Here is a 14,112-nt window from a genome sequence, read left to right on the forward strand (position 1 = left end):
TTTCGCTAAACCTTGCACATGCTGTAGGATGTTTTGCTTGGCATGCCTCTGATTGCACAATATTCATCGGCTCTCATAATCCTTTTGTTCATCTTGTATATTCGGTCTTCTTAGCTTGCCTTGAACTTTACTCCTGATCAAAGTGGCCGGAAATTCCTTTCTCCCTCCTTGGGCACATGTATCCCCTTATCCGTTCCCATTTCTGAAACAGATATGTATCCGATACATCCCGGATACACATCAAATATTGTACCCACGTGTGCCTAAAAAACCTCGATTTCCAACCATGCTAGATACTATGTGATTTGATTTTTTTCTAAATTTGACATAAATCTTCCTAAATTTAATTTTAAAAAACTTCATTCATGCATTTTTATTTTTTAAATTGGTATTAACAAAACCTACACCAAATGAGAAAGACAAATGAAATGTTTTTCTATTTTAGTGACTCATTTTTTGGGTTATCTTCAAATGCAACTCTACTATTTTTTCATATCGGAAAATGTTAAATCAACTTATCATTATTTATGTAACAATTATGTGTCTATATTGGTTTTGAAGTAATCAAAATCTCCTTGAATAACTTAGAAAATTGTGTTAAATATATGTGCATTTGTTTTTTTATGAATGACGTATCCAGCCGTATCCATATTGGGGGTCTTAAAAAATGGCTGTATCCGTATCCGTGTCCATGCAACTTTGCTTCTGATCTTTCTCATTGTCAGTACTCATAGTTATCAATATGAGGTTAAAAAACGAGGAGTGTGGAATTTAAATGAAAATTCTTTAAAATTTTTGGAGAAATTGAAAAATCTTGATCGTATCAGAAAAGTCCAACTGATTTAGACAATCTGGATCTAATCGGATTTGAACTTGATCCAGCCAGATCTGGTTATAGTGACATTATGTATTGATTCTTCAACCTCTAGCTTAAAATTCTTTCCATTATTATGTAATATTGCTCTACACTCTTCTTGCAATTTAATTGAAGTTTTCAATTTTTTTCTTAATTAGTAAGGTTCTATGCGGGTCCTCATGTGTGAGAATAACAAATTGTTACAAACTCCTGCTTAAAAGCGAGACTGGCTCAGATCCAGTTTAAAGCAAAAGATGAGGTACATGAATTAAGGCTGAAAACAAACTTACAAAAGGAGAGGACAAAACAAAATACCACCCAATGACCACCACTTAAACCACACCTTTTACCCTTCTCCTGGCCTCTAGACATAAGCTCCATAAAGAACCTTGCCTGACGTCCTAAACTTGTCTGCAAGCACTGGTCTTGCCAAGAGGCCTAGTCAGGCCCCTAACTTTGCCAAGCAGCAGTCTCAGCTCCAAAGAAGACTGCTTACGAGAGCAAATAATTCTGTAGTCAATGATCAAAGGGACTTCGACAACACCCGAAACTCCCAGGATACTAATCTTGGTAACTACCCTCTAGAATTCACAAAGGTAGATAGCAGGGGGAGGATAAATTCTCCACATAATCGGTTAGGGTTTGGCGATCTTTACATAACATCTCTATACACTCTTGTTGTTTCCCAACCATGCCCTCCCTAGAGAGAGGGAGCCTCCTTCTGCAAGGATAACACCCCTTTTATCTGACAAAGATGGCACAGATGGATTTACCAGCCAATTACAAACATTCATTTGCTACTGTTGCAGCTTCTCCTTGAAATCCATTGCAATAGAAGCCCATGTACAGACTAGATCAGTCTTATATAAATTATCCAGTCCCAGGATATTGTCTTACCAACTCAGGGAAAGCAAGTCTGGAATAGAGAAAATAATCTTCAATCTGGTTGGAAACTGCACCACCATACTGAGAATCCCTAGTAGGTGAGTGGCGCTTAGGGAGCTTCATGTTTCTTGCACAAAAAAACATCTGCCAAACCAATGTGCAAAAAAAGAACCAGTGTTGCAGGAAACAAAGGATGAAGGCAAAAGAAGGGGCTTGCCTCATATGCAGCTAAAACCCAAACCATAATGATGTTGATGCTCCTAGATATCACACACGAGCATTAAAATCATCATTGCCAATGCTAAACTAATGTTGGGAATCGGAAGGGGATAACCGCTGCATTAAATAAGGGCACAAAAGATAGTTGGGGAAAGTACGAGCTGCTATCTTAATGTATAAGATAAGAAATTCTTGAGTTAGGCTAGAAAGTGGGGGAGCCTAGCCCAAGAGTCCACTCTATTGTTGGCCATAACCAAGAATGACAAAAGATCAATGCCAACATTCGCTAGGAATTCCATACTTGTATTTGCTTTCCCTTTAATAGTGGACAAAGAAGTCCAATTCAAACCACTATCAAAGAGAGTGAGCTTCCATGATACCATTGTTCAATTTCCATTTAGGAGAGGAGCTTTTAGACAAACCTGGAATGATGGTTTGAGAATTGTCCTCCACGAGAAGCATTCTGAGGTCCAAACTAGTAAGCAACCTCAGAGCCTCAAGAAGTGCCTCAAATTCAGCTTCATCGTTGATTTTCTGACCAAGAAAACCAGCTTTTTCTTGCAAAAAACTACCTTTCTTGTTCCTCAAGAGAAAGCCAGCTCCAACCAAGCCTTGGTTCCCTCTAGAAGCTCCATCAAAATTTATTTTGGCAAAACTCATCGGGGGTTTCAATTACACCACATTAATGAAGCAGAGTTTCTGAATCTGTTATGGTTCAACTCTTTCTTTATATTTATTTACTAATCATCTCAAATTTATTGGAAGTTCTGTTATTTTGACCATCACAAGCTCACCTCATTGTTTTTTGTAGGGTAACAACATTGTACAATTTTTGTCAGTTGACAACCTTTGAATCCTATATCATGGTATAATGAAAATTTGTGCAGTTCTTGGAACCATTTTGTCACATTCATTACTAATCAAGGTTAACAAAAACCAAATTAGTTACAGAAATTAGAACATACATGGCAAAAATCAGTAGGGAACTTGCAAATGTGGTGTTTTAGGCTATTTTAAGTTTTGTTACTTCAAAGCTAAGACACATTATGCTACTAACATACTGTCTTGGCATTCTGTATGATCATATCTCTTGTAGGACATTGCGATGATAGGTTGTTGCAGTTTCAAGATTCTTTGTTTTATATTTAATATTGCTTTTTGCTCCAAATTATAATTCTTGGTTGGCTTTTTGCTTCAGATAGAATGCTTGGTGAAAAACTATTAAAGATTGCTTTTGATTTAAATATATTTTGGTATAAATAAATATTTTGCCTCATGCATTTCAGTCGTCAAACTGGGGCACTCAATCGTACTATTGATCGTGGGACACGTGGTATTAATTTCATCCTTAGCTCCATGGTATTCAACGTTGTACCAACTGTATTGGAGGTATGGTGTAAAGAGTTTGAATGAACTGATCTTTGTTTGTTTATCTTTTGATTTTCCATTCTTTTAATACTGACACTATATTTCGGGTTTTTTGAAGTTCATATGTTTAACCATATATATTTTGTCTAATTTTTTGGCTAAAATTAGTCTCACTTATAGGGAAGTAATGGTTAGAAGAAAATTCTAGATATATTAGTTTATTTTTTCTTGCAAATAGACCATTTCTTCGAGCTTTTTTCTTAGTCTGGTGTCTGTTTGACCAACATTGTTAGTGCATAACATATTCGGAAGAAATGGTGTTAGAATAATTCATAAGTCTTTCCAGTAAACGTGGCCTAGAAGGAACCATGTTGTGGATATGTCTGAATTGACAAAAGATTGCAGATTGTAGCATGAAATATTGTTATTTTCGGTCTTTAATATTTGTGTTCGGGAAACTTGTCACTTTGGATCTTTAATACAGATTTGACTGACATCCAATGAAGAAGTAATCAAATTACATGCCAACTCACAGGAAACCAGATTCCATTTGATTTACTTCCACAATTGAGAGTGGCAAGTCCCTCATATGATAGTATTTTTGGGATTCTATGCTCACTTTTCTGAGAAAATGTGGAAAGAAAAATGGAAAACAGAAGGTAACTGGATAACAAATTGTGACTAGAGAATTACCCGAGGAAACCAAGAAAAGATGTATAAAATTTTGGTTTTCTCTTCTCAAATGAGTTAATTGAATAGAATACCTGTACAAAAAATCTGCAGAATAGAGCCCCAGAAACCATGCAAAATTCTTCTTAACTGTTGTCAACTGTACATGTAAGAATCAAAGTTAAAGTTTCAAGACAGATCTTCAATAAATGCAAAGAAAATTGATTTCTTGAAAACAATTCATTTCATTGTATGCAAAAATTGTATTAGTTTAAATAAAGGAATGGAATTAAATTCAACCACTTCAAAATATTGTCTTTTTACGTGCAATATTTAAACAATAATAACTTTCCAATTGTTGAACACAAATTGGAAAATGCAAGTGTGGAAGAGGAGAATACATTACATGCATGCCCTAAATATTTGCAGAAAGAAGAGAAACCCTTGGCTCATCGATTTTCTTTCTATTACAATACTTTGCTTTACCATGTAGATACACAACTACCATCTTGTCATTTTCATAAGATTTTTTTTTGTTACTAAATCAATAATGAAATAAATTTAATGTACCACACCATGCAAGACTTCAGCTTTATTCAACATGGGCCCACCTTAACTACATCTCAAAACTCATTTGCACATATTACAACAGTAAATCCACCCCCCCGTCCTCGACGCTCCTCTCCTCTAGAAAAAACTTGTCTGCATAAAAAAAAGGCCCAGACACGTAAAAAATTATCCAATTTTTTTATCACTTCAATTCAGTCTCATTCTCTTCATCAGAATACATATAGGAAATATAACATTTAAGTATAAGAAAGGACTTATACTTCAATTTATATTTCATGTATATATTGGCAAGATGTTTGAGAGTGGTTTCAGATCTCTAGGAGTTATGATGCAAATTCTAGGTTTCAGAAGATCTTATAAATTTACAAACTTAGTCAAATTTCAGTAATCAACATGCTCCTATCAGTATTGTCTTGCTCTCTCTATCTCTCTCACTTTATTTGCCCTGAATTCTAGACTTGTCTCTTTCCCTATCTCTCTTCCTCTATCCCCTCTCTCCCCCAAGATTTAGAGCTCTCTCTCTCTCTCTCTCTCACCCTCAGACCCTTGCTAGGGGTGCTACCCTCAACCTCGTTTTGGTGAGGTGGAGGGTGTTGATGTTTTGTAGCTAGGTCGGATCCCTTCTAGGGCCGACCTAGCACGTCTGTGTGACTAATTACCCTTGCTAGGGGTGCTACCCTCAACCTCATTTTGGCGAGGTGTAGGGCGTTGATGTTTTGTAGGATCCCTTCCCTTCTAGGGCCGACCTAGCACGTGTGTGTGACTAATTGGCCTATCGGCCTTAGTCACAATATTGTGCAATTAAATGTAACTTGTAGCATTATATTATTAATTGTTTTTCCTCGAAGGGCGACCTATTGTGAATAGGTGCCTAGCCGACATATTGTAATTAGGTGTCTTCCTCCTAAATAAAGGAGATGTATTTGACATTCATGACACACAACGAATTCATTCATTCATACTTTACTCAGAAAATTCCTTCAGCAGAGCATCAGCGAACTACATTCTCCATCAGCAGCAAAGTCATTTGATCAGTGAATTACTTCTGCGAATCAGTCATATTATGTAGCGAATTCATCCTAGATATTATCTAGGGCTGGCGAACTATCATCTAGGACTGGCAAACTATCATCAAGGACTGGCGAACTTACTTTAGGGCTGGCGAATTCATCTACAAGGTCAGCGAACTTGTTCTAAGGGCTGCTGGTCAGATTATTGAATCATCTCAGATAAGTCTGCCCTAGAGTGTGCCCTCTGCTGTTTATATTATGCTTCAAGTGTTGAAGCAAAAGTTGTAAGACTTCTACTGATTTTGCATAATAAAAGCTAAGATTAATTGCTGGTTCTTTCACCTCCAAGAGGGAGGTTTTCCTAGGGTATTCCTCGTGTTCTTTGTGTTGATTTTCTGTCATTGCTATCTGCCTGATCTAAATTTAACAGTCTGATCCAAAATTACCAGAGGGTGTAGCAGCCACAATGGACTCCTAGGACTAGACACTCTAGTCCTACTTCTCACCTAGTTTTCATTGGAGTTGGGAAGAGGAAGATGTAAAATGTTTTGATGTAGTATATACCAAAGAAGCATTAATCGTTTGGGGAATTAATCGGCAAAACAAAAGTATAAGATTTTTTGAAAAAAGCGGGAAAAAATCGGATATACAAAAAGACATAAAAAATTGTAGAAAAACAGTCAAAAACTATTTTTTATATATTTAAGGAGATTTCCATAGTATAGAGATATTGTAAAGACTTCAACACATAATTAGAAAATAGATTTTCATCATATATATTTATATACAATAATATTAAATTCATACAAATATTTCAAATCAAATCAAATCATACAATATTTCTCTATTTATATTTAGTATTTACTTTAATTGATCCATTTCAAATCAACGTAATTCTCTCACTCTCTCTCTCTCTCTCTCCCACATATATAATATATTAAATAACTAATTTAATCAATAATATAAAAAAATTACAGTATATTAGTAACATGTTACATAAATTACAATATAAATTACAGCATATTACAATAATTTTATCTTAAAACATTAAATTACTGATTTAATATTTTAAGATAAATTACTGTAACTTATTTAATATTGTAATATATATTACAATGTAATATATTTAAAACATTTTACATAAATTACAATATAAATTACAGCATATTACAATAATTTTATCTTAAAACATTAAATTAATGATTTAATATTTTAAGATAAATTACTGTAACTTATTTAATATTGTAATATATATTACAATGTAATATATTTAAAACATGTTACATAAATTACAATATAAATTACAGCATATTACAATAATTTTATCTTAAAACATTAAATTAATGATTTAATATTTTAAGATAAATTACTGTAACTTATTTAATATTGTAATATATATTACAATGTAATATATTTAAAACATGTTACATAAATTACAATATATTAATTAATGATTTTAAATAATCAATATTAAAAAAATTAACTGTATAAATTTCTTTTAATTATTAAATAATTATGATAAAATAAATCATAATAAATTACAATCAGTAATATATGTTAAAATCTATTACAATTTAAAAATTATGATTCTAAATAATCTATATTAAAAAATTAACTGTATACTGAAAATTTCTTTATTATTAAATAATTATAATAAAATGAATTATTGAGATATTATTATCGAACAAATGGCTAGGATCGGGCTCAATATGGGAGTGGAATGGTCATTGATGGTGGGTCCATGTGATTTAGAAAAATAAAAAACCAATACATTCAGAAAAATGCTTTCGCTGAGGATTATTACATTCAGAAAAAAATTCAATAATTTGTGGTGAACATTAGAATTGCGAACTTTCAGGAAAAATTTATTGCCAAATACTTGGATCTGCCTACCCTGATTAATTTACGGGCCTGCCTTATGATCTTCTTCGCGCCGCTCATTGGTCTGCTCTTTGCTGCCAGAATGCATTTTAACCCTTGCAACAATTTTGCAATGTTTTTATTCCAGGTTTTGGCTTGTTTTAGGGTTTTTTCGGATGACGATTTTTCGGATGACTTTTCACATAAAATCGGGCAATTAAATTGCAATTAAATGCCCAAAAAATTGTGGAAAATCGTTGACCAATTTTTCCACCATTCTATGGGGAAAAAGTCGGCATTGCAGACAATCGCCGATTAATCGCGATCAATCGTGATTGTTTCCAGATTAATGCTACACTGGTATATACTTTTAGTTTTACAAAAACAAGTTGCTATTTTCATTTTGTTTCAGAGTATCAACCATCAACATTCCATATGAGGATGCCATTTTGTACCCAATTTGCATTTCAATCAATCAAATATAACAAGACTTAGCTTGTCTTTTTTATGTACTCATTTGTTGACACATTGGATGCATCTCCTCATTGAATTTTGCCAACAAAATGCATTTCTAATGAAATTTAAGCAATTTTTGAAGTTGCCAAGTTTTTTGCTGAGTTTTTGCCGGGTTACATTTTTGGGCCTTGACGAGTCTGAGTTTTCCATGTGTGTGTATTTACATTTTCACACTTTGCATAACATTATTATTTGTATATTTATTCAAATAATGAATTAATGGAAAAACATGAATGCAATAAACAAACGTTTTGTTTTGGGACTGTGTGTGTGTGTGTGTGTGTACATTTTCACCTTGTAACTTCAGAGATTTTCTTGACACAACTTGCATAACATTATCATTTGTTTATTCAATCAAATAATGAACTAGTGGAAAAACATGCATGCAATACACAAATGTTTTGTTTTGAGACTGACACTGCTGTATCCATTGGCTATAGAGTCACCATTAATAATACAACACTTTATCATTATTCCATGACAATTACATGCATGACCCAAGACCTAAGAAGACACTTTCTGATTTGACACCATGGAATATGTACTTCAAACACAAAATGAGATATGACATGACCATTACTTATGTGGCCATTTCTGTAATGATGACACACATGATGAATGAATTGACCTTTGATTGTGGAGCGCTTTCAAGCACCTTTGTGCATTTTGAAGAAAAAATGATGATTATGAGAGAAGAGACTGTATTGCTTTGAAAAATTGCAATGAGCGTGTAATATCATTGTAAAAAATTGGGGATAATACAGAAAACAATAGTCTAATTATTCATTGGGGAGATTGTTTTCAGTATTTTGAAATTTTATTATCCACCTCCCAAGTCTCTTCAGAAAAACCATTGATAATTTTGTGAAAATAAAAATTTCTTCGATAAGGTGCATCCTCATATAAAGATCCCTTGCATGCATCAGAGATTTGGTTTTAAGATTTCCATTACAGCATGTGCATATGACAAAGTCATTTTTAAACCACTTATATTTTGTATATGCATATTAGTATATTACCATCTTGAATGCCTTCATTTATGTTCATAAAAAATTGGCATGCTTTTTAGTGAGCCTTTTCACTATTCTCACAAATTTGGATAGAGTTACCATCATATTTTTTACCCTTTATATCTTACGTACAAACTTGGTGTTTTTTTAAAGAATTTTTACATGCTGATGCAAAATAACAGAGGACGCTAGTCACATATCACACATTCTCGATATCCACTTTTGTGAAATTGTTTACAAATAATATAAGGTTGCATGGGGATGATTATTTCTTGACATTGAGAGGTAATGGACATTTAATTTTTTACTGTGAAGATGTATGTTACCTTACTGTTATAGCATCATATTTTAGTCCTGAATTGTAGCAGTAATTCACTGTTGCTTATGAACCGTGGGATCCATTTTTGATGCGATCCTTTCTTTATGAGGGGTTATTTTGGTGAGTATTATGTTTTCTATATACAATAATTGTACAAATAGCTCTTGTATCAAGATGGAGACAACAATTAAATATTTTATTACTTTTTAGTTTTTTGTGAAGCTGAAATGGTCCATAGTTCATGGGGTCTTCAAATTAGAAATGTTTTCTCAATCTAGTCAAATCCTTTCCAAAAAAGGCTTTAATTAGAACTTTGTTTTCAGATATCAATGGTTGCAGGTATTTTGGCATATAAGTTTGGGGCTCCTTTTGCCTTGGTCACTTCTCTCGCTGTTGCTGCATATGTTGCTTTCACTTTGGTTGTGACCCAGGTTGGAAATTTCTATGAAACAATTGTGTCAAAGGATACATATCTTAGCTTTGACGGGCATATAACATTCTAAGGAACATTATTTATATTCTTTTGTAGTGGCGAACCAAATTTAGACAGATGATGAACAAAGCAGACAATGATGCAAGTTCACGAGCTATTGATTCACTTATCAACTATGAGGTCCTTAATTTATGAAATGTTTCATATAATAACGTTTCTTACTGTTCTCTTTTTCAAAGGCTAGTTACTGAGTAATGAATTTCTATTCAATGGACATCGGTTGTTTGTGGTTACAGACTGTGAAATATTTCTCAAATGAGGACTTTGAAGTTAAAAAATATGACGAGTTCTTAGAAAGTAAGTATTAGCATCTTCTTTGTCACTCAACATAATCTCTGCGTTTCCTTCCATTCTTCTGTTTATTTTCTGTTTCTGTATCAAAAGAGTTTGGCTTGACTTTCTGTGCACTAGTGTTGAACAAATTGTACATCAGGCAATTTGGCAATTTTGTTATTGCATTTTTTTTAAAGTATTGTAGTCTAGATTTTATTGACTTTGCTTTATTTTAAGCTATTTGTAGCTAATCCATAGGTAAATTTTTTTTAGGGCAAATTCTTGTGTACTTGGGTAACACCATCCTTAAATACTCAAGGAGTGTGCTTTATTGCTTTCTGTGAAAGTGCATCTGTAATACAAGGATGGACATTATAAACTGAAATATGGGCTAGTGAATATATATGTAAATAATAAAACCACATTCCAGTTACATATGGAAAAGATATTATTGCTTTGATTAATAGATTGCAGCTGGAGTATCAAGCTTATGCTATAATGACTTAGAAGCTACTTTATTGGTCTACAACCTGTAACCCCTGAGGTCAGGTTTGGTTTATCCCGGGTTTAAGTTTGGATCTAGTCCAATTTTGGTCTTGCATTTCGTTTGTGGGTCCATCTTGAGTGAACCCGGGGTGAACTTTATGGGTACCTGTGCCCAGCTAATGAATTTACTTTTTTTTTTTTCATTTTCGAATACTTTTCTTTTACACCAAAAAGAATAATTCACCCACCAACCGTAAAATGTGGTATAGAAGACATCTAAAAGACAAAAACAAACTCATTTCTCATATTGTGAATGAAAAACAAAAATATTGTTCATCATTGATGAACTCTTTTTCTTGCTTTCCATTGGGCAAATAGAGTTAAAGAGTAATTGTTGAACATTCTAAATTGGTTGGTTTTCTATTTCTACACATTTGCAAGAGTTCATTTGTTGTGAAGGAGGTCGTAAATGAATTAAGTTGTATATATATTTTTTGGTTTCATTTGTTTCAATGCTTGAAAAGTGTTGTTTATTGAACTTGTTGTCTTAGATATTACAATGGCATCTGGTTCTAGCTCCATGAGCTGAGCACACTTCAAAACAAACCCAAAATATCCCCTTTGAAAATATGTTAAAATGGTACAACTTCTAAGTGGGTAGGGGTTATGCTTGGATTTGTGGTGAATGCAATGTTAGACATTTGAGCTTATATAGTCAAGTGAAAAGCTATTTGTGCAAGATCCTTGGACAAGCCATAAAATTTTGCCAAGGCAAAGATGGTAATGACATTCCAAAATCACAAGTATTGGCATATATTGATGAGCAAGAAAAAGAAGATCAAGATGCATGTTGTAAATCACTTCATCCTTCATTAAAGAAAGGATCTTGAGGGATGAAGCCCTCTCCATAGCCTTCTAATCTTCAACCTATGAATAGCCATCCATTTTTGTCCACATTTGAAGAACAACCTATGGTCTATATACACAATAGATCAAAGCGACTGTTGGAAATGGCATTTCAAAATGAGTTTCGAGAGATTGTTGATCAACACAAAGTGAGATGTCTATATGAGAATGGATTGGCATTCAATGTTGTTCATTCACTAGATTGGCAACAAATGGTGAAAGCAATTAATGAGGCTCCAAAAGGCTAGAAGGGCCATAGTTATGAAAAGGTTCGTAGCATCTTATTGGAAAAAGAGGTGAAGTTTGTTGAGGAGTTCTTGGAGTCCAAAAGGGATTCATGGGTCAAAAGATGGGTTGCCTAGTACATGGGAAACATTCGTCCAAGGCATTAGTGCAAGGGCTAAATATTCAAAATTTGATAGGCTAAAAGCAGATTGTCTTCAAGAGGAGTCAAGGCTAAATAAGAAGGGGATCAAGCAAAAGAACATAGATGAAGATCTCTATGTTCTAAATACCAACTCCAACAAGAAAAACAAGAAGAAACATTTCAAGAAGAGAAAGAACCGACATGAGAAAAGGTCATCTAAGAAAGACAACTCTCACATTCAGTGCTTTAGGTGTGATCAATATGGACACTGTGCAGCAGATGTCCGGATAGAATAAAACAAGCAGCTACATTTGCAAAAGTTAAAAGGGAAGAATATGACTCCGAGAAGCATGTATTCTATTCTCCAGTCAAGTATCCAATAAATCTAACACTTGGATCATTGACAGTGGGTCTTCAAGACACATCATTGGGTATAGAGAATTATTGGATTCCATGTTAGAAGAAACTAATGAAGAAGTAACCATTGGTGATGACTCTGCACATTCAATGAAAGGCGTCGGTACCTGCACCATTAAGTTGAAGATAGGCATGTCTCTCCAACTCAGTGGAGTTCTATTCGTTCTTGGCATCAAGAGGAACTTAATCTCCATATCTGCACTTGAAGATGATGGGTACAGAATAACAATCATGAATGGTAAAGTTCTAGTATGGCCACAAAAATCTTCCATCAAGAAGGCTACAACCTGTTGATGTGTTTTTCATGCACATGCGAACACAAAATAAAATACCTAAAAGTACCTTATCCTCTCTTGAACAAAGTTTCCCGACTGCTGAAGATCTCGCCGAAGGATCAGTCAGAGTAACTCCAAGGTTCTGTTATGTAGGTTCTCTACGTGTGGATAAGCTCTTTGCGGTACGATGTGATTTTGCTGGAATCACAAGGGGACTTACTTTTGACGACTTGAACATTTGATTTACTGGAACTCAAGTCCTATCTACTGGTTGGAAGATAAATAAATGGCAAAAGGTACAGAGTTTAGATAGTCTACTCTAAGACCTAGAATGCAATAATATGGATGAACGACTAGGTGGAGTCCTACTGGGCTGGGTCTCACCATCAGGCTTGAACAATCCGACACCAACTCAGTGCAATCTTCTGAGGGATGCTTCAAATATATTCAAATCAGATACCATCATATACTGATCATCATTCAAATTAATGCATGAACAATAGACGTGTAGCGACTTGAGATTAAGCTCATTCTGTGCCAGTTGACCACGCAAGGCGCACTTATAGTCAGCAAGAGGCTAGTGGTTTGGACTAGGGGAATTCCATGCGTGTGCATTCAATAACTTCTTTCATTCGATCTAATTATCTATCATCTAAAATGAAGATTCAACAAGAGACCATGCATATTGCAAAGAAACAACATATTTCACCATAACTTCAATGAAAATGGAGTTTATTTACAATCAATGGCAACAATTTCTTGCCTTGTCCTCCTAATCTACTCTAATTGCTATTCTATCAGCTGACTATTCACTATTTCTAACTATTCACTGACTATTATCTATTAACCAACTATTAACCCTTACAAATGAGGAGCCGAGGCTTTATATAGAGAACCTTGTACAAACAGACGACTCTGATTGATTTAGAATCAATGGCTAGGATTACAAGATAGAAACCCTAATTAGGGTTTGTTACAACAAACTTCCTTAGCCAATGAGAAAATTACATTCCAAGAGTGAGGACCAATAGGAAGCAGGGGTAGGTGCCTCGAAGTTTGTGTCGTCCCCGATGAGTCAGGTACATTGAATCTGGACATGTTGAGGTGGACCAATCCGACTGGAGGAGCAGTGACTGGGATGCCACCTTGTCTGACGTCTGTGTCTTGGTTGATCTCTTTTCTGTCTCAATTTGATGAATGATGTACCTCTTCTACTCCCAAGTGCTTGATGAGGCTTTCTTATCGTCAAGTCTTCCTTCTCCGGTAGCATACCTTGCCTTGAAGTGTTGGCAAAGCCTTTCTTTGTCATCTTGTGGTAGAATGAGGTCTTGAGGCTAACTTGAACTCCTTGAACACCCCTAGTCTCCCAACGCTTCGAAGCACCTTGAGTCCTCCCTTTGTGCATGTGGAACGTCCTTGATGATGATGGACTGGAAGAGGTCGTCCTTGTCTTGGCTTGGTCTCCTCCCATCTGCAAAACAAACCATAAGATGATTAAGGGACACATAATAAATTCATTCTAACATAGCATTTTCTACCTTAAATCATCAATAAGAGTTATCAAAATGAAGTTTGCTTGAAATCCTTCCCAGGGATAGGCCCCATAAAATTTC

General features: G+C 34.6%; 1 protein-coding gene across 7 annotated transcripts in view; it reads left to right on the top strand.

The window, feature by feature from the left end:
* Positions 1-14,112, top strand: part of LOC131057975 (ABC transporter B family member 25, mitochondrial) — a 274,108-nt gene that overhangs the window by 80,719 nt on the left and 179,277 nt on the right. For all 7 annotated transcript variants that reach the window (XM_057992056.2, XM_057992053.2, XM_057992055.2 and 4 more), the window contains 4 exons: positions 3,247-3,349; positions 9,606-9,713; positions 9,812-9,895; positions 10,012-10,072. In XM_057992056.2, coding sequence (XP_057848039.1) covers positions 3,247-3,349; positions 9,606-9,713; positions 9,812-9,895; positions 10,012-10,072 — 356 coding nt within the window. The remainder of the gene's footprint in view (positions 1-3,246; positions 3,350-9,605; positions 9,714-9,811; positions 9,896-10,011; positions 10,073-14,112) is intronic.

This window comes from Cryptomeria japonica, chromosome 9, assembly GCF_030272615.1.
Source record: "Cryptomeria japonica chromosome 9, Sugi_1.0, whole genome shotgun sequence".
Taxonomy (NCBI): domain Eukaryota; kingdom Viridiplantae; phylum Streptophyta; class Pinopsida; order Cupressales; family Cupressaceae; genus Cryptomeria; species Cryptomeria japonica.